Source organism: Delphinapterus leucas, chromosome 1 (assembly GCF_059928025.1).
Source record: "Delphinapterus leucas isolate spDelLeu-1000000601 "Yukka" chromosome 1, BTC_Dleu_Yukka2, whole genome shotgun sequence".
Classification (NCBI taxonomy): domain Eukaryota; kingdom Metazoa; phylum Chordata; class Mammalia; order Artiodactyla; family Monodontidae; genus Delphinapterus; species Delphinapterus leucas.
Window position 1 is genome coordinate 151,211,235 of NC_143129.1, and position 27,688 is coordinate 151,238,922.

Consider the following 27,688-nt stretch of genomic DNA (forward strand, 5'->3'; position numbering starts at 1 on the left):
TATTATTTAGCCTCCTTGTGTTTGTATTTTTTACAGTTTTTTTTTCCAGTAATTGATATCTAGTCTCACAGCATTGTGGTTGGAAAAGATACCTTATATGATTTCAATTTTCTTAAATTTACCAAGGCTTGATTTGTGACCCAAGATATGATCTATCCTGGAGAATGTTCCATGAGCACTTGAGAAGAAAGTGTATTCTGTTGTTTTTGGATGGAATGTCCTATAAATATCAATTAAGTCCATCTTCTTTAATGTGTCATTTAAATCTTGTGTTTCCTTATTTATTTTCATTTTGCATTATCTGTCCGTTGGTGAAAGTGGGGTGTTAAAGTCCCCTACTATTATTGTGCTACTGTCAATTTCCCCTTTTATGACTGTTAACATTTGCCTTACGTATTGAGGTGCTCCTGTGTTGGGTGCATAATTATTTACAATTGTTATACCTTCTTCTTGGATTGATCCCTTGATCATTATGTAGTGTCCTTCTTTGTCTCTTGTAATAGTCTTTATGTTAAAGTCTATTTTGTCTGATATGAGAATTGCTACCCCAGCTTTCTTTTGATTTCCATTTGCATGGAATATCTTTCTCCAACCCCTCGCTTTCAGGCTGTATGTGTCCCTAGGTCTGAAGTGGGTCTCTTGTAGACAGCATATATACGGGTCTTGTTTTTATATCCATTCAGCCAGTCTATGTCTTTTTGTTGGAGCTTTAATCCATTTACATTTAAGGTAATTATTGATATGTATGCTCCTGTTACCATTTTCTTAATTGTTTTGGGTTTGTTTTTGTAGGTCTTTTCCTTCTCTTGTGTTTCCCCCTAGAGAAGTTCCTTTAGCATTTGTTGTAAAGCTGGTTTGGTGGTGCTGAATTCTCTTAGCTTTTGCCTGTCTGTAAAGGTTTTAATTTCTTCATCAAATCTGAATGAGAGGGCTTCCCAGGTGGCGCAGTGATTGAGAGTCCGCCTGCCAATGCAGGAGTCGCGGGTTCGTGCCCCGGTCCAGGGAGATCCCGCGTGCCACGGAGCAGCTGGGCCTGTGGGCCACGGCTGCTGGGCCTGCGCATCCGGAGCCTGTGCTCCGTGGCGGGAGAGGCCGCAGCAGTGAGAGGCCCACGTACCGCAAAAAAAAAAAAAAAAAAAAATCTGAATGAGATCCTTGCTGAGTAGAGTAATCTTGGTTGTAGGTTTTTCCCTTTCATCGCTTTAAATATGTCCTGCCACTGCCTTCTGGCTTGCAGAGTTTCTGCTGAAAGATCAGCTGTTATCCTCACAGGGGTTCCCTTGTATGTTATTGGTTGCTTTTCCCTTGCTGCTTCCAATATTTTTTCTTTGTATTTAATTTTTGATAGTTTGATTAATATGTGTCTTGGTGTGTTTCTCCTTGGATTTATCCTGTATGGGACTCTCTGCACTTCCTGGACTTGATTGACTATTTCCTTTCCCATGTTAGGGAAGTTTTCAACTATAATCTCTTCAAATATTTTCTCAGACCCTTTCTTCTGGGACCCCTATAATTCAATGTTGGTGCGTTTAATGTTGTCCCAGAGGTCTCTGAGACTGTCCTCAATTCTTTTCATTCTTTTTTCTTTATCCTGCTCAGCAGTAGTTACTTCCACTATTTTATTTTCCAGGTCACTTATCCGTTCTTCTGCCTCAGTTATTCTGCTATTGATTCCTTCTAGAGAATTTTTAATTTCATTTATTATGTTGTTCATAATTGTTTGTTTACTCTTTAGTTCTTCTAGGGCCTTGTTAAATGTTTCTTGTGTTTTCTCTGTTCTATTTCCAAGATTTTGGATCATGTTTACTATCATTATTCTGAATTCTTTTTCAGGTAGACTGCCTATTTCCTCTTCATTTGTTTGGTCTGGTGGGTTTTTACCTTGCTCCTTCATCTGCTGTATATTTCTCTGTCTTCTCATTTTGCTTAACTTACTGTGCTTGGGGTCTCCTTTTCGCAGGCTGCAGGTTCATAGTTCCTGTTGTTTTTGGTGTCTACCCCAGTGGGTGAGGTTGGTTCAGTGGCTTGTGTAGGCTTCCTGGTGGGGGGAGACTGGTGCCTGTGTTCTGGTGGGTGGGGCTGGATCTTGTCTCTCTGGTGGGCAGGGTCACGTCCGGTGGTGTGTTTTGGGGTGTCTGTGAACTTATTATGATTTTAGGCAGCCTCTCTGCTAATGGGTGGGGTTGTGTCCCTGTCTTACTAGTTGTTTGGCATGGGGCGTCCAGCACTGGTAGTTTGCTGAACGATGGATGGAGCTGGGTCTTAGCGTTGAGACAGAGATCTCTGGGAGAGCTCTCGCAGATTAATATCATGTGGGGCCGGGAGGTCTCTGGTGGTCCAATGTCCTGAACTCGGCTCTCCCACCTCAGAGGCTCAGGTCTGACACCAGGCCGGAGCACCAAGACCCTGTCAGCCACACGGCGTCCTGGAGCTCAAAACTCCGAAATGGATTTCACTGGGCTGAAATCAAGATGTTGGCAGGATCATGTTCGTTCTGGAGGTTCTGCTGAATCAACTAGCCCTGAAAATGGATGGCGCTGGAGCGTGGTGCCCAGACCCGCCATCGCTGGCAGTCGGAGAGCACGGGCCTGGTCAGTTTTTTTGACAGACCACCAAAAAGACCTCACCACTGTCTACTCTGTCCATCCCCACTGCCACTGTCCTGGTCCAAAGCCTCCATCAGCTCCAGCCTCCTGGTCCTCTCCCCACTTCCAGGCTGCTCCCCATGGTGGAGCCAGTGCAGGGTGCTGGCTCTGTCTCCTGCCAGCGTCCTGAGCTCCAGGAAGGCAGTCTTCACCTCATCATGCCTGTGTTTTTCAGTCATGTGTAATATGTTTCGAGCTCAGTGAAGGTATGAAAGAATGAATGAGTGAAGGAAGGAACAGATGAATGAATGTTGACCAGATCCTCCAATCCTGGTCTCCTGGCCTGGAGAGCTTAGAGCAGCCCAGCAGTAAAGTGAGGGCAATGGGAGCCCCACCTTGGCTCTTAGAGACCGTCTGTCCTATGGCAACAGGCCCGGGGCTGTGGGCATGTCCTGCCAGCAGCTGCCACTTCTGGCTCAGCAACACCTGGAGCAGGCCTGCTCGGTGCTGCACATCTACCCTCGACCTGAGCATTTCAAAGCTGGACTCAGCCTCCAAGCTCGAGCCTGCCCACCTCATCATAGCCATGGGCAGACTGAGTTCCACAGACGCCAGGACGTGGGTGAAGCTCATGGCGAGTTGGGGACAGAGCCAGGACTGGTCCCCGTGGCCCAGAGCTGTGGCCAGGGGCTCTGTTCTCATGTGCGTTCAGGGAGCCAGCTGAGAGGACCTGTAACAGTGTGTCAGCATGGGACATGTCCACACACAACTCGTGGTGACAGAAGTCCATGCCTGCCTTGCTGTGTCCTTATGGCCACATAGCTACTGAGTCCCACATCCAAAGGCAGTCTGAGGACGTACATGCAGGGACAGGCCCAGCACTCTTCGGCAGCATGCAACCTACAGATGCACAGGCTCCATGGCACACGTTCCCGTCTGGGTGCCTTTTCCAACTCAGGCCTTCCCAGACCCCCGAGCACTGGGGACCTGAGTCAGCCTGACTCGTTGCCCATCCCCTGTCCGGCCCTCAAAGAAGGCACTGTGGGAGGGAGGGAGGGAGGGTCTGTGCCCCTGGAAATACACCTCGCCATCCCCCAGAGGGTGTCTGTTCGTGCATCAGTCTCTCAGCTCCAGTTTCATGAATGTCTCTAGGAAATAGCTTAGGACAGAAATATGATTATAAGACTCCCAGCCACCCACAGCCTGGCCTTGCCCATCCTGTCATTCTATAGCCTGAGGTTCTGTCATTTTACCAGCCTGAGACCAGCGTCAGGCTCACTAGGGTGAGGGAGAGAAAGAGCCTCCACCTGCCTGGCCACCCCCCGTGCCCATCCAGATCCTTCCCCAGCCCACCCCTGCTCCAGAACCCCTTCCTGAGAGTCCACAAGCACAGACTGGGATTCCCAGTGCTGCAGGCTGACTGGTCCCTCCTCTGCTCTGCTCTACAGGGAGATTTGATGCAAAGGGTCAGAGCTTTGCAGTCAGGATGCCTGGGCATAAAGCCGGGTTCCATCACTGTTAATTAAGAGAGTTTGGGAAAGCCATTTCACCTCCAAGGACCTCAGTCTCTCATCTGTAAAATGGGGATAATACACCTGCCTCATCAGACTGTGCTAGATGTACTTTAGATAATAGCATTACACTCTCTACTGTGGTGGAGGGATCCTTATCATAGAGACCCTCCTGTGGGCCAGCCACCATTCCAGGCTCTTAGATTACATTACCTCTGATCTTCACAATAAGCCCACGAGAAGGGGGTTATTATACTCATTTTGCAGATGAAAACTAAGGCCCAGAGCAGATGAATGGCTTCCTCAAGGCCTTGCAGGCAGACGTTCAACTTGAATCCTGGCCTCTTGGGTCCTGGTCCTGGCCATTTCCCCCCGTACATGGTGCCCTTGCTGTATACTTCCAGAAAGGTTGACGATTTTGTAGGAGAGTGTCTTTTTAGCTGGTACATCCCACAGAAGAGTACTCTCCTTAGCGTTTGGGCTGTTTCTGTATTCAGGAGCTGTTTGACCTCCTCTGGAAGTTATTCAGCAGGTTCCAGGGCAGTTGGGGTGTGGACATGTGTGACAACTCTGAGCAGGCCTGGGTGACAGCTGGGGGCCCAGATGGAAGCCCTGCCTCCTTGGGAGGTGACTGTGGCCAGTGTGCAAACCTGGATGTTCTGGAAGGAGCCAGGCCACTGCCATGGAGGGGTGCACCAGCCCAGGGTTAGGGGAGGGCTGATTCCAGACTGCCAGGCCCATACAGTTTGACAAGCTGAGCCTACGTGTCCTCAGAGATCTTAAGTGCGTCCTCGGATTTCCTCTGGCCTACGAATAACTGAGAAAAATAAGTACAACATGGTGAATTTTTTTATTAATGAAGTGTATTAAATTTACAGGCTTATATTCTGAAATTATCTTCCTTCTACTGTGTTTGAAGTTAAATATCTTTCTCTTTAAAAAGAAAATAGTGGTGATATGAGACAAACAGGGCTTTCAGAGCCCTTATTTGGCAAAATTAAAAGTTGGTAACTGTATTGTTTCTCCCACCCACCCGCCTTCTCTTCAGATAGGAGAGAATCGAGCAAGCCTAAAACATGCTGAAAAGCATACAATAGGAGGGGTGAGGCCAATGATACAGGAGAGAAATTGGGGGAAATGACTAGCCCAAGTTTCCAAGAAGGCAGGAAAGGTGGGGGCCAGAGCTCAGGTAGAGGATATGGCCTTGGATAGAAAAGGGCACTTCCTCACCTATAGTTGGAGAAGGGAGAAGGCTGGCAAGAAGGTAATTTGGTGGTGGAAAGGTGACCTGATGGCTTCTAATCAGAGCTCCACTCTGTAAAGCAGAGGTTGAAGTCATGTGCGGAGAAAGAGGGGCCTGGGAGCTGGTTCTTGGTTTGAAGACAGGAGAACATTTGATGTAAATGTAAGAGAGATTGGCCACAAGAACTGACACTGACAGGAAGTTAAATGAATTTCATATCATGAGCCAACTGTGATTGATTGGTATGGTGGCCTGGAGTGTGGTATATAAAGGATGACAAGACCATATTGAAGCTCAGCAGAGAAGAGGTCTGATTGATTAGGGGTGTCTGCTGTGGACCTGGATTAGGCCACATGCCTGCCCCATATCTGCTCTGATTGCTGGGAACATAGACCATACTGATTGGTGACTGAGGGCCTGTGAACCTGCAGCAGTCCCAAATCACAGCTTGTAAGATTTTCTACAGCAACACTGGACATCCAGGGTGTAAAGGTAGATGCATCTACACTCCAGGCCTTTTCCTGATTTCTTCCTAGCACCCACTGCTCAATAAGCATCCCGCTGATTGTGAACTACTCCCGGGCAGGCCCATATCTCCGCAGAATTGCCAACACCCAGGAGATGTTCTATAAAGACATACTAGACCAAATCACCCAGAAACAAGTTCACTCCATTCAGTCACATGGTATCTCTTGGGCCCCAGGCCTCTGGGGTGGAGGGAGAGGGGCTCTCAGGTTGTGTTCACTTGTTCAGCCATCCTGAGATCTGGAACAGAATGCATAATGTGGGGGCTGGCTGAGCTGGGTTGGAGACACAAGCCAGACTCAAGGGTAGACCAGTTAGCCTGCAGGGCCCATTCATTCTGAACTCTGAGAGCCACTGGTATATTCTGTAACCCCAGTGTGCTACAGCCTGAATATAATTCTAACTTCTGACCTTACAAAGTCCTTTGACCCTAACGGCCTGTTGTTCTAAGACTGTGGTTCTGATATTCCAGCCTTCCATCATCATAGAATTCTAACCCTCTAGCAGAGTTTGCTTCAGTCTCTCTTGGATTCCTTGGGAGGAGTATGGAGCTAAGAGCCCGCTAGGGCCTGGAAATTCCTCCACATAGGACTGCTGCCACCTGTCTCCCACACCACCCACCCACAGGAAGCAGAAGTCCAAGCATAAAGCAGGATTTGACGAGTTAAAAGCCAGGCTGTGTGAGCATCGGAGACAGAGTTGCTGTAGCTGTTACCCCGAGCACCTGCCCATCCAGCACACCCAGCCTCCAGGCTGCGCCAGCCTCTCTTGAGCCCCAGCTGAGGTGCCACAGGCCCATAATCAGGAACACTCCTGTGGGGCTGGGACACAGAAGTCGACTCATGGTGAAGACCCGGGCTTGAGAGAAGGGCGAGATAGAAGCCGACACACAGAACACCAGCAACATTTAAAAATTAATAACAGCAATTGCTCCTTGGAGAGTGGGCACCGTCCTGCTTGAAGAACACCCATATCCATCAGCTTACGTGGCTTTCACGTCCTCAGTGCCTCCTGGAGGGAGACAGGATTGTATTTATTATCCCATTTGGCAGATGGGTAAATCAAGGTGGAGATGAGAAGTGAGAGAATCTTAGAACTGGAGTGGAACAATGGTCAACACTGATTAGGCCATTCTTTCTGATGCCTATCTCCCTAAAAAGCCATCCAGCTGCTACTTGGGCCCTCTGTTCTCCTGAGAATGACCTTCCCTTCTCCTGCCTGGGCCTTCTGTGACCTCTTCTCTGGGATCCCATAGTCCCACAGGATTTCCCTATCACAGCTCTGCTCATGCTGAGCACATTTGTCATCTCCTAGTCTAGGAAGGAGAGGGTAGGTCAGAGAAGACTTCCTGGAGGAGGTGAGAATTGGTTGGTTGAAATTTCCCTGATGCATGTCCAGCTGCCTTCCAATTCCTCTCTTCATCCCTACAGTCCTCAGGGCAAGACCCCAGCCACCTCCTTCCCCCGCTGGTTCTCCACTCAGGGGCCTCAGGAACAAAAACTCCTCAGAGCTCATGGCTGAGCTCAGAAGAGCAGCCACAGCCCATGTAGGGCCCTGGTAACCTTAGAACGAGGGACCCAGCAAATAGCACATGCCCAGCCACTTTCTCTCCTCCCGGGCAAATGCGCACGGCCTGCCATTCTCCCCACTTTGGAACATGAGGCCACAGCATCCAGAAGTGTTTCAGAGTTTTCCGACGGTGTTTCAAAGGGCCCGGCCGCCCCACCATGTACACATCTGGCAGCTGGCACGCCTGCTCCAGGCTGAGATCCTTGGCCAGGGTCACCCTTCCTGTTTCAGCCCAGAGCATCCAGCCAGCCAGAGGAGCATCCCATCTGCTAGCTTGTCCCTAACTGGAGCCAGCCCTGCCCTCTGGACCAGGTTGGACCTCTGTCTGTGAGCTAGGGCACCTGGAATGTCAGCTAAGGGCTCAGCACTCTTGCTGGGCATGTGGGGAAGGCAGGGGGAGGAGAGAGTGTCCTAGGTGAAGGGCATGGGCTTCAGAGCCTGACTGCTTGCGTGAGGACCTCAGCGCCTGTCCTCGTAGGAAGGAGCCTGGGCAGACCAGGTACTTGGCTTCTCTTGGCCCTCAGGGTCCCTCTAAGAGGAGCCTGGCATCAGTGGGCAGCACACGTGCAGCTCAGGCCTGGTGCACGTGAGCTCTTGCGCTGTCAGTATTATTTCAGAGCCCACGGTCCTCCAAGAACGGGACTCCCACCCAGGGGAGAGCAGGGCTGTCCAGGGGATGGGGCAGAAGTGCTCGGTGGCCTCTGAGGACCCAGCTGGGACCCTGCAGGGAGACCCCCACGGCCGGTCTCAGCTCCAAGGCACAGTGAGGCTCAGGACGTTGGGCCCTGTCCCTGCCTGCATGGTTGGCCAACACGGTGCTCTCCTGGGGTGCTGGGTGCTGACATTCTGGGAAAGGAGCCTCTGGGTGTTATAGAGTGGTAACCATGACCGCAGCGAGCCCTGCACTGGGCACTGCCCCCTGCAGTTCACAGAACCCATCACAGGCTCCATCTCCAGGGCTCTCCCCACAGTGCCTCATGCTGACCTCAAACCACTCTGCGTGGTCACTGCCTGAGACCCCAGGAGGGAACGGCCCCACGTCTAACCTATCTCAGGGTCCCCAGGGCTTGGCACGTGCCCGACATGTAGGAGGTCCCAGTGAAGGCTTGTGGAGGAGGCTCTGCGGCTTCAGGCCTGTACCCCTCCAGGGTACAGGTTCCTCAAAACCCCCAGGGCTTATGTCCTCATTGTGGGACAAGGGCAGGGCCCAAGGAGGAGGCTGACCCCTAGTCTGTGTCCTGTCCCTTCCTCTTCAGCCCCGTAGCCCCGGCGTCCCTCCCTCACTGCATAGCTCACACTGCCCTGTAATTGTTTGCGTGTCTGTCTCACCTCCACCCTGTGATGTCCTCCAGGGTGGGGACCATGTGTCTCAGCTCCTGGCACAAAACTGGGTACAGGGGAGACATCATCTCAGTCCTTGCTGAACTGAAAAGGCCCCAGTCCAGCCCTGCCTGGCCGGCAGAGCAGGAGAACGAAAGCTCGGCTCTGCCAGTTTCCCAGACGGACCCTCCTTGGGAGGTTCGAAGCCCCGAGGTACCCCCCAATTCTCCATCCACCTGTCCATCTGTCTAGCTCTCCTGTCACACTTCCTCGGGTAAACAAACACCGCTGTTGCTTGATACCTGGCGGCTGATCCTGGCAGCGAGAGTAACACTTGATAGTTCCCCTTGCATTAATTTCAGACGGAACATAAATATGGGCTTGGACTCCCTCTTCCAGGAAGAGAAAACTGGAAACCCATTGGACTCACTGGAGAGAAAACATGTGTGCTGGCCAAGGGGAGCCCGTGTTACTTTGGAGCTTTTGTGGGAACATCTGGTTCTCCCCTCCTCCCCTCCACTAAGCCCCCCAGTACTGTCTTGAAATTGCCCTGTTAACTGGCATATTCTTCGAGCTGAATACTCACACACTCTCCTCTCTGATCTGGTGAAACCTGGAGGGGACACATGTTTCTGACGATTCGCTGCCCCCAGAACGTGAGCTCAGGATCGCTCGCAGCATCCAGTACTTCAGAGTAGATGTACCGGCCATGCAGCCAACTAGGACATCTCTGGATGGAAGCCCAAGCTTTGCCTTTTACCGGCTGTGTGACCTTCAGCAAGTCCCGTCCTCTAGCTGAGCTCCAGCTCCCTCATCGCAAACTGGCAGTACCTGGAAATGCTTTTGTGAAGATGAAATGAAATAATATCTGAAAAGCATCTTGTGCCCAGGAGACTCACTGAGGAGGAGTTTGCCTTCAGGTCATCACATGATGGAATCACAGAGGTGGGAGGACCCATGAGACCTTTGTAGGGAAACTGGGACAGAGAGGGGAAGGAGACTGCCTGAGGTTACACAGCTGGTTGGCTGTCGAGCCAGGTTTTCTGTCCTAACCTCAGGACAGGATTCTTAGCTCTGTCCTACCCCGCCTTTCATGTCAGAGGGTAAATGGGGGCTGTTGGGCTATGCCCAGCCGATGAGCCTTGTGCCCTAGCACAGGCCTGCTTGTGCCTGGAAGAAGCGGAGCCTTTGTCTCTGCACTACAACATCACGGGGCTCCGCCCACTCAGATCAGGACACCTCCCCTGCCTGTATATGATGTCCCTTAAGTGGCACTCTGGCTTGCGTGGTCAGGGGACACAGTCACCAAACCAGCCTTACAATTTGTCAAACCTATAATCCTCCTCCAGGCCCTTGCTCCTCCCCTTGCCTGTTTCCCAACTCTACCCCCTCCAATATATCTGCTTGAATCCACCCTTCCTGGGCCCCTCTTCCAGGAAGCCTTCCTTGGTGTCTTTGGTGTATGGATCTCTCCTCCGTGCCCTTTGTTTTTTTGGTTTTTTAGCGGTACGCGGGCCTCTCACTGTTGTGGCCTCTCCCGTTGCGGAGCACAGGCTCCGGACGCGCAGGCTCAGCGGCCATGGCTCACGGGCCCAGCCGCTCCGCGGCATGTGGGATCTTCCCAGACCCGGACACGAACCCGTGTCCCCTGCATCAGCAGGCGGACTCTCAACCACTGCGCCACCAGGGAAGCCCCCGTGCCCTTTGTTTTTGTTTCTGGGTTCTCCTTCTCCTCTCTCCTCTTTCTCCCTCCTCTCCTTCCTTCTCTACCTGTGTCTCCTTGTATCTCTTTCTCTCTGTCCCGACATCTCTCCTTTTCCTTCTCTCCTTCCTGTTGCCTCTGTGTCTCTGTGTCTGTTGCAGCCTGTCTCCCAGCCCCTGTCACCTCCTCTCTTCTTTCTTCTCTCTGGCTCCCTGTGTTCTGGAGCTCTCTCCCCCTCCCTGTCTGTCTCTGAGCGTCTCTTCTTTCTCTGCCTCTCTCCGTGTGTCCCTCTCTCCCGCTCTGTGGCTCTGTGTGCCCCGCCCCCACTGTCCTCCCTCTCTTCCCTCCTCTCCTGGTCCACACGGCCTCAGCAGATGAAATGGGATGTTCCTTCCTGAAGACAGCTGGCCAGAGAGCAGCCGTCAATGCTGGAAGGAGCTGCTGAACAGTGGCCAGGAGACGCCGGGAGCCTGGGCGAGCCATGTAGGCTAAGCTGTGACAGCGAGGGGCCCCTTTGGAAACTTTCCACACCTTCCCTGCAGGTTCCAGGATGGATGTGGTGCCTTTTTCGGGATTTGTGACCTTGGAGGCAAGCCCAAGCCCTGTCTGCCAGCCCCTGGGGACGACATGCACTGGGCCCTGACTGCGGGGCTGCTCTGACAGCCAAGCTCCTGGGATTGGTGGGATCTGCAGGAGGATCACCAAGGGGCTGGGCCACAGCTGTGAGGGGAAGGGATCCTCAAGCTCAGGTCTCCTGGGGATAAGACGAGATCATGGAAAGGACAGGGAGTAACAGATTCTGTCATTCATTCATTCAACAAACATTCATGAAGCTACCGCCCTGTGCCAGACTTGATCTTAGCCCTGGGGACAAAGCTGGATCAGGCGTGGCCCCTGCCCTCGAAAAGCTGTTGGTCTCCCCTCAAGTGGCTTGTTGGGGACACATTCTGACAGAGGCAGCTCCAGGGTGTGGGGAGCTCATTCCAGCCATGGTGAAGAGGGTGAACCGGAAAGAGCAAGGAGGCTGCTGTCTGCAGTGATTCAGGCAGGTGATGGTGACCTGGGCCAGGGCCAAGCATGGTTAGGAGGTAAAATCCAGGGTATTCTGGTGACCGAATGGATGAGGATGAAGAGAGGGAAGGAGGAGTGGAGACGCGCCCATCTGACTTGGATGGTGGAACTCAGCTGAGACACATCCAGGAGGGGAGGGGGAGGCTCTGGAGGATGTTGGGTGGAGATGCCCAGGAGGCTGCTGGACAAATGGGTCTGGGCTGGGGCAGCAGGTCCAGAGTGGTAACTGAAGCCATATGAATGGATGGATTCACATTCCACCGATTGTGAATAGAGTGAGAAGAAAAGAAGGCTGTGGAAAGGGTTCCCAGGGACACCCACATTCATCGGGCAAGGGAAAGGGGAACCTACGAGGAGGACAGAGAGGGAGCCGTGAGAGGAGTACGAAGAAAACAGGACAGAACGGTGTCGTGGGGTCCTGAGGAAAACAAGCCCCAAAGAGGGCAAAGAGGGGGTCGCGATGGGAACCTGGTCTCGGGAGTGAGGGCTTGCTCTGGACAGTCCTGGGGCAGGAACCCCGTGGGAGGGGCCTCCTGCAGGAGCTGCCCCTGGCAGGGGGCGGACACCTCCCCACCCTGGAGGGAAGGAGGTGAAGGCCAGTGTGGCTTAGAGAAGGAGGGGATAGGAATTTGGAAAAATCATTGCTGATTGCTTCTCATTTCTCCAAGTATCTGAAGTCTTCTGTTTAGGGTCTTAAAATACACAGTAAGGGCCTGGAACCACTGAGGTTGAGGGAACGGGCAGGGTGCAGACCAGACACTGAAACGTTGTCAGGCAGTGCTCAGGGTCCGGCCAGCATCCTGTAAGGCTTGGGCTCCTCCGGATGCCCCCTCTGCCAGCTCCTGGAATGCTCCTTTTAGAGTGGCCACACGGCCATCAGTAAATATTCGTGCTACTCCGGTATAGCCTGAGGTGGCCTGTTTTCCCTACGGCTCTTGAAATCTGCGTGGACCACGGCTGGGCCTGGAGGCCCCTGTCTTTAAATGGGTCTCCATGGAGGCAGGGAAGGAATTGCTTTGCTGCCAGGAGTGCATTCCAAGAGCTGTGGGCAGGGAGTTCCTGCAGCCTGTGCGCTGGAGGCCACCACGCCCAGTTCTAGCCTGATCAGTTCGGGGGGCAGGCAAGAGTGGGGTCGACTCTGTGGCCACAGCCAGGGATGGCTCAGCCCCTCACTCAAGTGTGCATGCTGGGCTTTTCCAAAGGACTTTCACTCCTCCTGCCTCGTTGGGACCTTACAGCCTCCCCAGGGAGGCAGCCACAGGGATCCAGGCCCATCTGACAGACAGGGAAACTGAGGCTGGCAGCAGGGCAGCTGATTGCTCAGGATCACGTACGGGAGACTCAGAGCCTTGGCAGAAGCCTAGGTCTTCCATCCTCTACAGCCAGCACTGGGTCAGGGCCAGAGCTGCGAGGTCGTTGTCCATGTGTCTTCTGCAACTGGCTCCCAGGTGAGCCTCACTGACCTCACAGTCTCTGCACATGCTGTTCCCCCTACCTAGAACATGCCCCGCCCCACCCTGTGCCACCCCACTCTCATCCTCACCTAGTTAACTCTGATCCCATCCCTCAGCTAGGGATGCCTCCTCCAGGGAGTCCACCCTGCCCCCAGGTTAGATTAGCGGCCTCCTGTGCACGCTCACCACCTTGTGTGCTTCCCTCGGCATAGTACTTACCCTGGATCAAAAGACCTTGATTCTCAAGACCGTGAGTGCCTAGAACAAGCCCCTACCTGTTCATCACCATCCAGCACTGGATATGCACTCAATCAGTGTTCGTCAGATAAATGCAATAAATAGGTAGAGAAAAGGAGGGAGAGGAGGAGGGAGGGAGGGAGGGAGGGAGAGGAGGAGGGAGGGAGGGAGAGGAGGAGGGAGGGAGGGAGAGGAGGAGGGAGGGAGGGAGAGGAGGAGGGAGGGAGGGAGGGAGGGAGAGTACAATTTCATAAGGGTCTCTGGAGTCAAGCTAATGCCTTCCCCATGAATGTGAGAGCGAGGGGAGCCCATGGTGCAGCCCAATCCCTCCCTGTACACAGAGACACCAAGAGCATACAGGCTCTTGGTGGGTCTGCCCAAGGTCTCAGAGCGAGTGTGGTGGGTTCTAGTCCAAGTCTCCCATTCCCAGACCTGTGATTTTTTTTTTTTTGCTGTGATCCAGAGGTGGGATTTCAGGGACTGTGACAATTCACCGAGAGAGAGACTGTTGGGTGGGGGACTTGTTGGGGAGTCTTGAAACCAGCCCAGAGGTGTGCAGGGCTGGGCGGCTGTGGGCTATGGGGTTCACCCCCCTGTTCCAGCCACTGTGCACTCCCAGCCTCACTTCCTCTGCGCCGGAGCCTCTCCAAAAAGCTCGTCCACCACCCTGGGGTTGTCAACATGCTGACCTTCCAGCTTCCCACCTGTCACCACCCGTCACAGGCAATTAGAATAATAGTGCAGGAATTCCCCCCAGGTTCTGGGATGAATGGTGAGCAGGAGGGGAGTGAACTGCCTGTGGAAGTGGGGCTTCGGGGGAAGGACACGGGCTGGGAGGGCGCAGGGGCCACCACCACTTTGCCTGCATTGAATGAGTGGGGAGACAGGCCCAGCGAGGAGGAGGGGCTTGTCCGGGGCTGACTCCCAACAGCGACTGGCCTCCCCTAACCGGAGCCTGGGAGAGCCTCCACCGTGTTCTCAGACCTCGAGCCTGCGTCCAGCCAGAGGGCGTGCCTGGTCTCATCTGGGGCTGTGGACCAAATGATTCATTTCTATATTCTCAGTGTCTAGCCCAGGGCTGGCCACAGAGCAAACGCATCATAAACGTCTGTTGAATGAATGGTTAGGGGTGGAGTGTGAGATGGAGACCAGCCCCCTCCGCGCCCCACACAGGGTCCTATTACTCCTTCCCCAGAATCTTACACCTCATTGTGTCCTCAGGGCCCGCCCCAGGGCCTGGGTCAAGTGTGTGATCCATAAATGTTGGATAGATGGTGAACAAATGAATCTTCGAAGTCTTAGATCCAGCCAACACATACTGAGCACGTGTGGGGCAGTAGCCATGCGGTCTCTGCCCCATGGAGCCTGGTGAGGAGATAGACATGCCCACACAGAACCCCATTCCCATGCTAAGGCAGGGAGCCTCAAGTTGCTGGTGGAACTGACAAGGATGAGCCATAGACCTCAGAGCTGGACCTTGTCTGACTACTGGAGGTTGTCCCTGCCTGGACAGTCCAGGGCTGGGGTCAGTTTGATGGTGTGGGGCACAGTGATGCAACAGTAAATAAACACTGTGAGCCGTTGCTGCATGCCAGCCACCGTTCCCGGAGTCCTCACAACAGCCCTAGAGACTGCTAATACAGACATTCCCACTTTACAGATGGGGAAACTGAGGCACAGGGTGGTACAACCAATGAGCAGCAGAGCCAGGATTTGGACCCAGGCAGGGTGGCACCAGCCCATTTTCCAGCTACTCCATACTGCCTTTCAGGGAGGCCTGCCCTTGACTTTGGTGTAGGTCGTTGGCCTGAGGCTGTCCCCAGTTGCTGATGACCTGCTATGTGGCTGAGCCCACTTTGTCTCTTGTGTTCCAGGTCACTTTCTGGGGAACAACACAGTCATCGACGTCCTTCGGCAGGCAGGGCTGGAGGTGGAGCACACGCCTGCAGGACAGACCATCCACAGGTAAGCAGCTGGGACATCTGGGGTCGTGGGACTTGCTGGCCCACTGATGCTGGTCCACGGGCCCTGCTGACCACGTGCTGTATGGCAGGCTGCACCCCGCCTTCCCGCTCAGGCCTGCGGGGCAGAGTCTTGAAGGAGCCTCTGGTGAGATGGGGCCTCCTAGCGACTGGCCTTCGCCAGGCACCCAAGAGTGGGGGCTAGGCTGGAGGTGGGGAGACCGGGAAGGAGCTTGGTGTGCAGTAGTGGCAGGAGGTCAGGGCGGTGGGAAAGCAGTGAAGGTGGGAATGGGAGGAGCGTTAAGTTTTGAGAGATGTTCAGGATTTAGAGACTGGCGATCGGTGGGGCGCAAGGACTCTGTAGGACTCCCGGGTTGCTGCCTAGAGGACCTGGTGGATGCCCAGGCCCTGAATCGAGATGGAGCCACGTTTAGGACGAGCCCTGGCCAGGCCTCTTCCCTGTGTCCCAGCCCTGCCCACACCTGGTCCTCACCTTCCTCTGACCACACCTCCTCACTGCTGCCTCTTGGCAGCAATTCCCTCGCCTGACCTCCCTGCCAGGGCGCACTCGCCCCGCCCAAAGAGACATATACTGCGCACAGTGGCCATCCTCGCTTCCTGTGTGGGTTTTCTGCCCCCCTCAGGCTGGAAGATGCCTGAGGGCAGAGGCCAGCTGGGTTCACCCATGGTCCACAGTGCCAGCACCAGGCCGGGCACGGAGAGGTGTCGGCACGTGCTGGGCAGCCCTAGAAGACAACAACAGGATCCTGAAACCCAGGGCTTCCATGCAACTTGTGCACCAACCTGTGCAGGAACCGTCCTCACAGGGATGGCCGGAGTGGGATTTCGGCCCCTGTCCATGACGTTATAAAACCCAGCGTCCAAAAGAAGCTTGAATAGTCCCAGCTAATGCTTATTGACTGTTCACTCCGTGTCGGGCTCTAAGCGCTTTCAACTCATTAAATCCTCACAACAACCCTGTGAGGCAGGAACTATGAGTAGCCCCACCTTAAAACTGAGGAACCTGAGGCCCAGGGAGGCAAAGCCACTTGCAGAAGGACACACAGCTCATGTTAATGCCAGTCTAGCTCTAGGGCCTTCCTAAGGTCCTCACCACAACCTGTACTGCCTCAGGGGCTGGGGGCGAGGCTCAGGGGTGGGAGTGCTCAGGAATGATTGCAGCCTTGCTATTCACTCTGCAAAGATGAGGCCTGGGGCCTTGAGCCTCTGGTCTCCCAGCTCCAGGCTGATGCCCTCCCCCGTCTCTATGGCACTTCTGGAGGAACTTAAACGCTCTCACCTCGGACTCCTCCCTCTTCTCATCTGAGTCAGCCTAACCTGAGCGCCCTTCCTGACCACCGGAGCCCAGCACAGATCAGTTTGTACCGGGCCAAGGGTAGGCGTCAGTTGGAGGGACGAGGGACCCAAGGTAGCCTCGGGGACAAGACCTTCCTCAAGCTCCTCCTCACAGCCCCAAGGACCTCCACCTCAAAGCTCATTGTGTGGGTCCGGACAGCGCGGGGGGCGGGCAGGCCGGCGGGGCTGCCTCCGCTCCTATTCGTCTCAGAGCCCAGGCATTAGAACAGGTATCCCCCCACTCCCCGCAGGCCCCGCTCTCAGCCTGAGTCTCTGAGTGCAGGCTGAAGTCCTGTGGGTGGGGTGAGGGGGGTGGGGATGCCGAGGAGGCCCCAACAATAAAAGCCGTCATCAGCCACAGGTGCTTCCTGGACCCGTCTTTTTGTCTGCCTGTTTTGAATTATCTCCCCAGCAGCTGCGGCGTCTCCTGGACCCTGGGAATCTGGGGTTGCCGTGAGGGCTGGAGGAGGACAGGCTGAGCTGATGGCCTTCTGTCCTTCAAGGACATCGTGCACGCGGGAGCGGAGTTGGGGGACAGCCTCCCTTGGGTGCCGGCTTGCCTTTACAATTCTCGGGACCAGGACCAACTTCCCCCAGGGTCAGATGTCCCCAGAAGGAATTCCGTTTGGACCACAGAGAGGGAAGAATAAAAGGGAGAGGAGCAGAGGGTGTTCCCAGGCTGAGGGGTGCCTGCGCACCGCCGTATGGCATGTGGAGTCCACGCCACACACTTAATCGCACGTCAGTGCCTGCTGCAGACAGCTCTGTTTGCTCGAGGGTGACATTAAAGAGAGGCCGGTTCTGTGCCGGGCACTATGTTAAGACCTCGTCTCCTTCATCCTCATGACAACCCTATGAAGTGAGTAGTATTAACTCCGTTTATAGCCAGCTGTTTCTTGGACACTTGTGTCCCTGCCCTTAGTCACATAGCCTGGAAGGTGCAGAGCCAGGATGTGAACCCGTGTCCGTCTGCCTCCACCTTGAGTTCTACGTGCTCAACACAGTCCTGCCTCCCCTGGAAAGCTGCTCAGGAGGCCAGCGTTGAATGCATGAGTGGATGCTTGGACGAATGGCACAGCAATAATGTTAATATATCATATTTAAGCCAGTTAATTACTGAAATGTTTCAGCTGCTATTTGCCAGCCACCGTTCTGAGTGCTTTGCCTGTGTTAACTCACAAAATCATCGTGATGCCGCTAGGAAAGTACCAGCTGTAATATCCCCATTTTCCAGAGCAGGAGACTGAGGCACAACACAGGGAAGTTGGGTAACTCACCTCAAGTCCCTCAGCCAGAGCTTGTTGAATGAACGAGGCCCTGACCAAGATCAGATATGCTCCCAGAAACCTGCCCAGGGCTCACCCTCTCACTCCTGCTAGTCTGGGCTCACATGTCACCAACAGGGACCAGACTGTCCTCCCTGCCAACAACGCCCCCTCCCCCCACGGCCCACGCTCTCCCTCCTGCCCCTGCTTTATTTTTCTCCTCAGCAGTTATCACCATCTGACATCCGGCCCATCTTACTCTCTGTCTCCCGCTTCGGAATGTAAGTGCTAAGAGGACGGGGGCTTTGTCTATTTTGTTCGCTATTAATACCCATTACCTAAAAAGTTCCTGGTGCCAGGTAGATGCTCCATAAATATCTACTGAATCAATAAATGAAAGGACGAACCAAAGCTCTATCTCGCAACACCAGGAGATGCTTTTCCTGGGTGACCCTCAGCCGGGCACCCTGGCATCTTCTCCTGCCGTGACAACTTTCCCACTGAATTGCGTGCCCCGTCGCACCTGAATGACACGCCCCAACACGCGTGCCTCACGTGCGGTTGCCCCTTTCCAGCCCTGTTGCCCGGAGCCCGGCACCTCCACCCGAGGGGACCTCGGCGAGCCCCGCCCAGGCGACCCCAGCTGCTGCCATCCCTGCGGTCCCCTCGGCAGCCCCCACTGCCCCGCCTGAGGAGGAGGACCCAGCCCTGTCCCCGCACCTCCTGCTACCCGACAGCCTCAGCCAGCTGGAGGAGTTCGGGAGACAGAAGAAATGGCACAAGAGACAGAACAAACCCCAGCGGCCACGGCAGTTCAATGACCTCTGGGTCCGCATCGAGGACAGGTGAGCTGGGAGGGGCAGGTCTACCGGGAGCTGGGCCTCTCTCTGGTCTGCCTACCTGAGACCCACCCAGGGCCGGACACACTCTGTTGTCCGCGTGCGCGGCTCTAAGGAAGCGTGGCAGGTGGGTACTCGATCGGAAACTGGCTTGTCCCTGTTCACAGAGGATCCTTCTGTTCATGCTTCGGGGTTTGTAGAGCACGCTTACACCTGACCTTTCAGTTTTCTCCATTTGAAGGTGAAGGAATAGAAGCTTCCTTCAGGTGCAGTGGACAAAAGTCTGCTTCGCCCTTAGCTTTCTTGGATGCGTGATGGGTGCGAAGCAGACCCCGTTTGTCCCATGGGCCAGAAGGTGAAAGCAGGACGGCCAAACCAGAAAGCTGTGAGCTCTCTGGGCCTGGACGGCCTGAGCAGCCGACCCGCTGGCAGGGAGGCTGCAAGAGGTATCCCGCGTGCAGGAGAGACATGGCGGGTGATGGCGTGGGCTCTGTCCTGGGAGGGGCTGGGGGGTTTGTGATAAAACCTTGTTGGAGACGGGCTGGTGCAGAAATCGTCCTACCGTACTGATACCTGTCTGTCCTCTGCCTGTGTGTCTGCCTGCACCACTCCCTTGGCCTGTCTGTCACCAAAACTCCTGCTGTAACCCAGATGCCGTCTTCCAACCTCCACCTGCGGGCTCAGCACAGAGCGGTCTCCCTTGATTCCACTTTTAGGCAGAAATCTCCACATCTGGTGAACAGCATCACCAGAGCACCCAGGGAGTGACTGTCAGGGAAGGACAGAGCCCTGCCCACTGCAGTAGCCCTGCCCTGGACATTGTGATCCAGCACTGGGCCTTCGGAGACTCAAGAGTCTCCACGTGAACCCTAAAAATCATCATCTGGGATTTTGCTCAGCATCCCCAGAAAGAATCACCTCGGGTACTTGTTAAATAATACCCCAGGCCCCACCACAGACCCCGTGTATTGGAATGTGTGGCACAGGGGCTGGGGAAGCCACGTGCTGAATGCGCACTGGAGCCTTCTGAGCAGCTTGGGGAAACGCGGACCCAGCTCTGCATTTATAGACGGTGAACCAAGGCCCGGGATGGGGGCTTGTCCAGGGTCGTACAGGAACCCCCTTCATGACCTTCCCTCAGCCAGGTCTCTGAGTCATAGACAAAAAGTTGACAGAGTCCAACCCACTGTCTTAAACTGCAGGGTGTGCGCTGTCTTAAAAAGACTTCCAGCAAGTAAAGTAAGAGTCCATTCCTCCTTTGGGCCTGTGTTGGCTTCAAAGCGCCTAACTTGGGTTCCCGGGAGACGTGCTTCTGCAGAGGCCCCACCGGCCCAGCCTGCCCAAGATGGAGGCACCGCTGTAGCTATACTGGCCTCGACACAGTTGGCTCGTGTGCCCGGCACGGGCTGCTTCTTTCCCACCGGGAGTGAGGGCACAGAGTTACCAAGAGCCACTTCTCAGTCCTGGGGAGGCTCGCAGGCTGCCAGGGAGGCACTGGCGGCCCATAAAGAACTGCAATCAGACCGTTCCCCCAGGGCCCCGATCAACCCGCCGGGCAACCAGACCCGGCCAGCAGTGGGCCCAGCCCACAGGGTGACAGGAGGCTGGGCTGCCAGCTCCAGCCACGGACCCCCAACCCCTAACCACGTCTGAAAGGTAAATTTCGGCAAATGACTCCACACGGTTTCCTGAAACACAGGAAACACGTCTCTCTGAAACACAGAACCTGGTTTCAGGAGAAGAAAACAGCTTTTCTTTGGCAAGAGGGACCCCTTTTCAGTCCCAACAGGTAAATTGTGGCTGGATAACTTTCTTCCATCTGGTTGGGCTGGAGAAGGAAATTTCCACCAACAGGCAGCCTATTTGTTGAAAGTTTCTCTGCGTCGCAGGGAAGCCGGCCCTGAGGTCCCAGAGGGGCCCAGGTGCAGGGCACAGCTTCCGTCACTCCTGGGTCTCAGCCCACCCATCCTCCTAGCAATCCCAAGTTTCCGGTTCTCCGAGAGGGAGCAGAGGAGAGCTCTCTGGAGGGAGACCTGGGGCCCATCTGTAGCCCTTCTGACAATATTGTTTTCCTTGGAGCTTTAATTCCGTTCAGAGTTTTCTCATTTGCTTCCCCCTAAATCCCACCGGATGCATCCCCTGCTCTCCATCCCCTCTCCCAGCTCATCTCCCACCTGTGATCTTACGGCGGGGCCCTAACGGGTCTCTGGCTCCTAGCCGTGTCCCAGCACATTACCATCCTCAGCCTGAGATTCCCAGTGCTTTCCCTCGCCCCGCCCCACCAGGTAAACTTCCTGCTGCTCAGCCTGGATGCAGAGCCTTTGCCTCCTTCCCGCCTCACCTGCTGGCCCTCCTCCTGTGGGATACCTGGGACCCGTCCTGGCCAAGCTGTGTGCTGCCCTGCAGTGGACCATGCACGGCCCACCCCCACCTTTGTCCTTGCTTCTCTCTCTGCGGGGGGGTGGATGTGAGTGGACACTTGCTGAGCTCCTGCTGTGCCAGCCACTGACATCCCTCACATCCCCCAGCCCTGTCAAGAGTCCAGGAAGTAGGCTTCGCTTGACCAAGGAGGAAACTGAGGCTCAGCGAGGTCAGGTAACTTGCCCAAGACCTTGCAGCAAGTCAGGTATGGAGTCAGAACCTACAGAATCAGGGCTGTCTGATGCTGGGGGTCACATTCGTCCAGCACCACGCAGACGCCCCTGCTGCCCTCGCCTGGCAAGCGTCTCCTCCCTTCTCCCCATCCTCCCCACAGCGTGTTCCCTGTGCCCCTCTCCTCTGCATCCCATAGCCTCCCCCCGCCGACCGTGGGTATCCCGTGGGTGCCCCTGTCCTGGCACAGGTCCACAGATGGCAGTCGCTTGCTTGTGTTTCTAGGCCGGGAGGCCCTGGGGACCAGAGCTGGGGTGGACTTCTCTGGGTCACCGGAGGCCTCGCTGAGGGTTTGTCGACTGCATGCATGAGTGAGAGAAGAGGGGGAGCGAGCGGAGAGAGGGCCGAAGTGCCACCTGGAGCAGGCTGGCCTTGCCTCGCCCCTCATTACTCCAGATGTAAACACATCGAAGGAAGTTTAGAGAAGCAGCAGCCCGTGGCAGGATGATTTATGGGGACCTGTGAAAGGGGCCCGGCATGTGTCCGCAGATGGCTGTGTAGCAGCGGCAGAATGGTCTCAGGGAACCCCCGCATCTGAGAGCCAGGAGCAGGCAGCAGGGCTGTGGCCAGGGGGCACGCCAGGGAGGAGACCATTGCCACGCTAACTGTGTGCAGGGCACTGCCCCAATCAGTTGGATCTGTGACAATCCTTGGTTTGTACTTTGCACAGCTAGGGCCTTGACTGGCCTCTGGGGGTCATGCCAGCTCTGTTGTTCCCCCAGTCCCCCAGTGGGTTGGATAAACAAGGGAGCAGAGCACTGGGCCATCGGGAAGGACAGTCATGAGGGGGCAGGTGCAGGGAAGAGAGCGTTTCCCGGGCTCCGGGCATGGACGGAGGCCAGGTGCAGAGGTGGGCGTCTGTATGTGGTGGCTGCAGAGCCCTGTAGGTGCCACCATGCAGGGACGGGGGTGCAGGACGCACGTGCACAGAGGGTCATTGTCCTCCTGGGCCTTGGTTTCTCCAGAGGTTTGAGCAGATGGCCCGAGCCCCCGCAGAGGGGAAGAGAACCGTTTCCCCTCCCCCTGGGCCCCTGGGAGGGCTCTGCCCGCCTCCCACTGACCTACCATCCTGCCCTGAGTTTCTCCAGCTCACCTTTCCCCCAGCACAGCCAGGCTTTCTCCTGGTACCATACAGGGTGCTCAGCATCTCTGCATGAGGCCAGGACCTCGTCTGATTAGAGGACGATGCCCCCAGGAGAAATGGGGAACAGGGTCACTCAGTGGATAAAAGCACAGAGGAATTCAGGCAGAATCCCCAGCCCCTCCTCGTACTCACTCGGAGGCTTAGAATAAAAAGATGGTGCTTGTAAAGCGGTGAGCTGGCCTCAGACCACCGGTGACACTCAGTAACAGCTGTCCCCAGTGTTGGTGGCTGACTCTCAGAGTCTGGTCTAGGATGCCACACGCCCCATCTCCCAGCAGGAAGCGACTCCTGGGCCTTCAGTGCATATTAGGCTTAAATGAGCCCCTGGGTGAGCACATCATTAAACAGAAGCGAGTTGGCTACATGCCGGGTGCCCAGCCCGTGTCCAGTGCTGGTGGGGATAGAGCAGGAAGAGTCGTGGGTCATGGCTGGACAGGGACGGCTCCCTGCTGTGGTGCAGCCGAAAGAGCCCTGGAGTCACGGCCACTCTGCCTCTGCCTGGCGAGGAATCCAGCCAGCGGGGGATGGAGGGCTGAGGGCCCTGAAAGTCGAAGTGACCCAGTGAGGGGAGAGTGAAGGCATTCCCAGCAGAGAAGACCATGTGGCCAAAGGCCTGGAGGCTGGCGTGGGCCTTAGATACCAGGACAGGGAGCTGTGGGCAAGCCGGTCCCTTTAGATCTCTGCCTGCGTCTGACCGGTCTGCCCAGACAGTTCCAGCTGGGTCATATCGCAAGCTCCACTCCGGCCAGCAGGGCCACCCGTCAGCCAGGCCCTCGTGCCCCCAGCTCCATCTCCACTTTGTCTCCTCGGAATCCACTGAGCGGCCCACCACCTTTGTATCGCAAGAAAGCCACAGCCCCAGGACTCCCCAGCCCCAGCCCTGATGGCTCTTAGAGACCCCCTAGTGCAGGATTGGGGCCCTACTCCAGGAAGCCCTACAGATGAGCCTTGGGGCAGCCAGCTGACACATCTCAGGCACTAGCCCTGCTTTCCTGTGCTTTATACCCGGGCTTCTGCCTAAGATCTCACTTCTGGCTTCTGCTGCTAGAAAACATTTTAAAGTCCGAGGGTCTGATGCTGTTCCTTCGTTGTACACACGGGGAAACTGAGGCCTAGAGGGCAGGACCTGCCCAAAGTCACGCAACAAACGGGGACATCGGGCTTCTGCCTTCCACCCAGGCAGAGGGGCCCTTCCCACACAAGGGGCCCTGTCGGCTCCGAGCGCACTCGGCCCTTGGTGCCAGCCGTCTGCGGAGAGGAACACTCAGAGTGTTTGGTTTGGCTTCGAGGCCACTTTGCCATGAGACGCTGTTCCCCAGCGAGGGCCTGGGGGGGTGGGGCTGGGATCTGGACTGGGCTTTGTGAGCAGAGTGGGTCCAAGAGGTGGGGGCATTTGGAGGGGCTTTCTGTCCACACCCCACTAACCTCACCCCGTTTTCCTGGGACGCCTTCCAAGCAATAATTCCCCCACTCAGGCTCCAAGGGGGAGTTTGCATCTTTGGTTTTCAAAGTGTGAAAGCAAATGCCTTTGGGCACCTTGTGAGACATGGTTTTCATGATTCCTACTTGGTCCTTCTTCTGACGGCGGGGGCTGCTGGGCCCCTCTCTGGGCACCCCAAGTGGCAGCTCAGCCTTCTCTCCTGAGGCCAGCCTTCCTGGCCTCCCAGCTGCTCGGGCTGGAAAGATGGGGGCAGCAGCTGGGAGGAACCCTTCATTAGCAAAGAAGGGGAGGGAAGGGACTGTGGTAGTGATCCTGCTGGGCGTGGGCACAATACCCTCCAGGGACTGAGGCCACTGGGGGCCTCCTCTCTGACCCTGGCAAGCCTCCACCCACGGGTGTGCGAGGTCTCGGCAGGAAGAACCATGCTTCACTCCCGTGCTCTCCGTCTGCGCAGTTAGGGATGGCACCACAGCCCAGCTGGGGCCGGGGAGGCAGACAGCCTGGTGCACGTCTTCAGGCTCAGTTTCCCCATCTTGAAAATGGGAATAATGATAAGATGACACGTGTATAGCATCAAGCACAGTGTCTGCCGGCACACAGGAAGTGCTCCATAAATGGAGGATGCTTTTAGTGAGAGAGACAAGGACACACACATAATAATAGTGCTAAAAATAGCCAACACCATACAGCACTTCCGGTGCGCCTGGCAATGTTCTGCACCTTACATATGAAACCCATTCAAACCTCGTGCGCATAAATAGGTGTCAATGACACAGTGTGACCAGTGAGAAATGCGCAAGGCTTCATGGGAGCCTCAACTCTCCCAGGTGGCCTTAGGGGCAGGAGGACAAATCAAAGAGGCCTCCAGGTGAGGAGACTGTTGAATCAGGCCTTCAAAGGTGAGTCAGAAAATGGCAGCAGGACATTAGGTGTGACTGGGGATGGTGGTGTGTGCTGGGAGAGCCCAGAAAGGTGAGGTCAGCCCGCAGCAGGCCATGTGAGAGGTCTCGGGTGCTCTGAAGGCCGGCGTGGGGTGGGAGGTACAACGGGCCGGATTTGGGGGAGTCATAAGGGGCGTTCAAAGCTGCCTGGTCTGCCCCCTCCCTTCCGGTGCTTCCCACACAACCTCTGTTCAGGAACACCTTCCCGCCACCCATGGTGTGTGACAAGCATTTGCTCCCTCCTCTCCTGATTAGTTCTATGGGAATTTCTATAGACAGAGGAACACACACATCACAACTATAGAGTCCAGGGTGAGAAGGACCTCACACAAGGATGTGTGGGTTCCTGTGGCCACAGCATGACCAGGACTAGAGGAGAGGGGGAGGGACAGGGCAGGGAGTGACAAGCCTCTCCTTTTCTGAGGGCACACGGACACGGATGCCAGAGCAGGTGTCCCAGACCCCGTGCAGGCAGGGATGTGCTTGTGACCCCCGGGCTGCCCTGCCCACCACCCCCCGAGGCCGAACCAGGCTGTGTGAGAGGGTCCGGCTGGGACAGAGGTGGGGCTGGGCTGCAGTGGTGGTGATTACAGAGCTCACCGTGGTGATATGGCCAGTTGTCAGGGCCTCATGCCCAGCATGTGGAAACGTGGCCAGTGTGGGACCGGGGAGGGGGGGGGATCCCAGCTGACCTGGGGAGTGAACGGCCCATCAGGGAGGGAGGGTAAGCACTGCAGTGTCCCACGTGGAGGAGGCTGCCCACTCTGCAGATGCCCAGGGAGGGGCAAGCTTCCTGCCCCGCCATCAACTGCTGGTGAGCACCCACTGGGTGCCCGGTTCAGACCCTGTCCCTGCCGTGTGTCCTGGAGCAAGTTACTTACCCTCTTTGTGCCTTGGTTTCTTCACAAGTAAAATGGGATAATAGTCTTACCTGCCTCGTAGTGTTGTCATGAGGATTAGATGTTAACGGGTCCTACATGCTGGGCACAGACGCCGCCGGGAGTGCCCTCAGCCACGTGCAAGCTGGACTCGCGGCCTTCACAGCTGACTGCAGTGTCACCTCTTCCTGGAGGCCATCCGGGCTCCACACTGGGTTGGGGCCCCTCTGTGTGCCCCCTGCCCCTGGCCTTCCCCTCCCATCTTTGACCCTCTGGGGTGATGGGCTTTGTCGGGTCCTCCCCCTGCATCTCCCTCTGCCTCCTGCCCCCCGGGGCTGCACAGGGCAGGTGTGAGCCCATCGCTTCTGGGGCCCAGCCCTTTCCTTCATCCCAGAGCCTTCTCCCCCTTGGTCTCTCTTTGTTATGCCTCCGTCATTGTCAACTCTCTTCCCCAGTCCCTGTCCTGCCCTCTGCCCCTCTCTTTGTTCATCATTTCCTATCTCTCTCTCCAGGACCTGAGCCAGTGACCTGGTCCTGGCCCCTGCCCTCCCCTCGACTTCCCGATGCCACCAAGTGCTGACATTGACCCGCCAATTCCTTCTGCACTTCATCTCTTTTTATTTCTCTGTCTCAGTACTTCCCTCTCTTTCACGTAGGCTTCCTTGAGCCAAGAACCTCACCCATGACCTCCAAATTGGCTTCTATTTTTATAAGTTCATGAGGGACCACCTTCACTGACACTCCCTGTGATTAGGCAGAGTGAGGCCCCTAGAGGCGCCTGCCCTCCGAGGCGCCGCCCCACTCCCTCTGTGACCTGGCCCAGGGAGCCTCGCTGAGCCTCCATTTTCTCATCTGGTGAAAGGGGGTAGTGCGGCGCATTGAACGTTTGTTTTGAGGACCAGAGATGCTTCTTATAAAGTGCGGATTCCCAGTGGGCTCTCAGTAAACGATAGCCGTGATAATGAGGGTGAGATGGGGTGGTTGTTTGTGTGTTTTGTTTTGTTTTCTGTTTATTTCAGACTGGGGAGGGGAGGGCAGCAGGAGGCCAGGGGCACCTGCATACAGAGGTGAGAGGGCTGCCTGCTGCAGCGTGACCCCAGATGGATCTTCTCTGAAACACTTCACTTCTCTCTGCCTGGGACCCAGTACTCTTGAGTGGTCACCCTTGAGGTCGACTGTGTGGCTCTGGGCTGCTCACTTTCCTTGTCTGAGCCCTTTGTTTCCTTCTCCATTTTATGTGGAAAAAAACAGATTCAATAAAAAGTTGGATCTGAACCCTAAGACCACAGCCCAGGACAAGGCTGCTAAGAGGCTGTTCCACGTTCCATGTATTTTTCTCCCCCCAGCACCACCGCCTCGCCACCACCACTGCCCTTCCAGACCACGCAGAGCTCCGGAACAGCCAAGCCCCCCTTCCAGCTCTCCGACCCGCGCCAGCAGCAGGAAGAGCCAGGGCTGGCCAGCAGCTCAGCGCCCAGCCGCTCGCAGCCCACCCTGGGCCTCCTCCCCGCCATCGCTGCCAGCATCACAGCCCCCTTCCTGCTGCACACCCTCAGGCTCTCCTGACCTCGGCCGCCCACCTCCCTGCCGGGTGCAGAGAAAGAAGCCAGAGAAACCGATGGGAGGGTCTGCGGCCACACCCACAGCCCCTGCCACCACCTCCAGGGGTGCCAGACACCTCATGGGTAGTCCAGACGGGATCCGTTAGAACACTAGAGCTTTATTGTACCCGAGTTACATCTTCTTTTTTGTAGAAGGATCTTAATTTCCCATAGTGCTATGGGGCTGTTTTGTAAAATATGTGTCCATATTAAAAAAGGAAAATGTATTTATTCTACTGATAAAACTATTTTTATGTGGCCAATGTTAATAACACTTTAACTAGCCCCATCGCCAACCCAGGAGGTGAACCCACGTTGCCAGGACGTCTGCCACCTCATGGGGACCGTGGCTTCGAACTGGCTTGCTTCTGGATCAGCGGAAGCCTCCAGCAT

The 27,688-nt window shown here is 55.6% G+C and overlaps 1 protein-coding gene across 1 annotated transcript; it reads left to right on the forward strand.

Moving 5' to 3' along the window:
* Window positions 1-2,531: 2,531 nt before the first annotated feature.
* On the forward strand, window positions 2,532-27,688 carry LOC111175785 (metalloprotease TIKI2). Its single transcript, XM_089912333.1, has 5 exons — window positions 2,532-2,591; window positions 4,594-4,723; window positions 15,092-15,182; window positions 18,333-18,644; window positions 27,041-27,688. The coding sequence occupies exons 1-5, from the start codon at window positions 2,532-2,534 to the stop codon at window positions 27,258-27,260; spliced, it is 813 nt and encodes a 270-aa protein (XP_089768459.1). The 3' UTR covers window positions 27,261-27,688.

Bases quoted from the DNA above. Each gene is read 5' to 3' on its own strand.
- LOC111175785 (XM_089912333.1), top strand. From the start codon at position 2,532: ATGGCGCTGGAGCGTGGTGCCCAGACCCGCCATCGCTGGCAGTCGGAG. The intron at 4,724-15,091 runs GTGACTGTGGCC...CTTGTGTTCCAG, and splicing joins AAGCCCTGCCTCCTTGGGAG to GTCACTTTCTGGGGAACAAC. The intron at 15,183-18,332 runs GTAAGCAGCTGG...ACCTGAATGACA, and splicing joins GCAGGACAGACCATCCACAG to CGCCCCAACACGCGTGCCTC.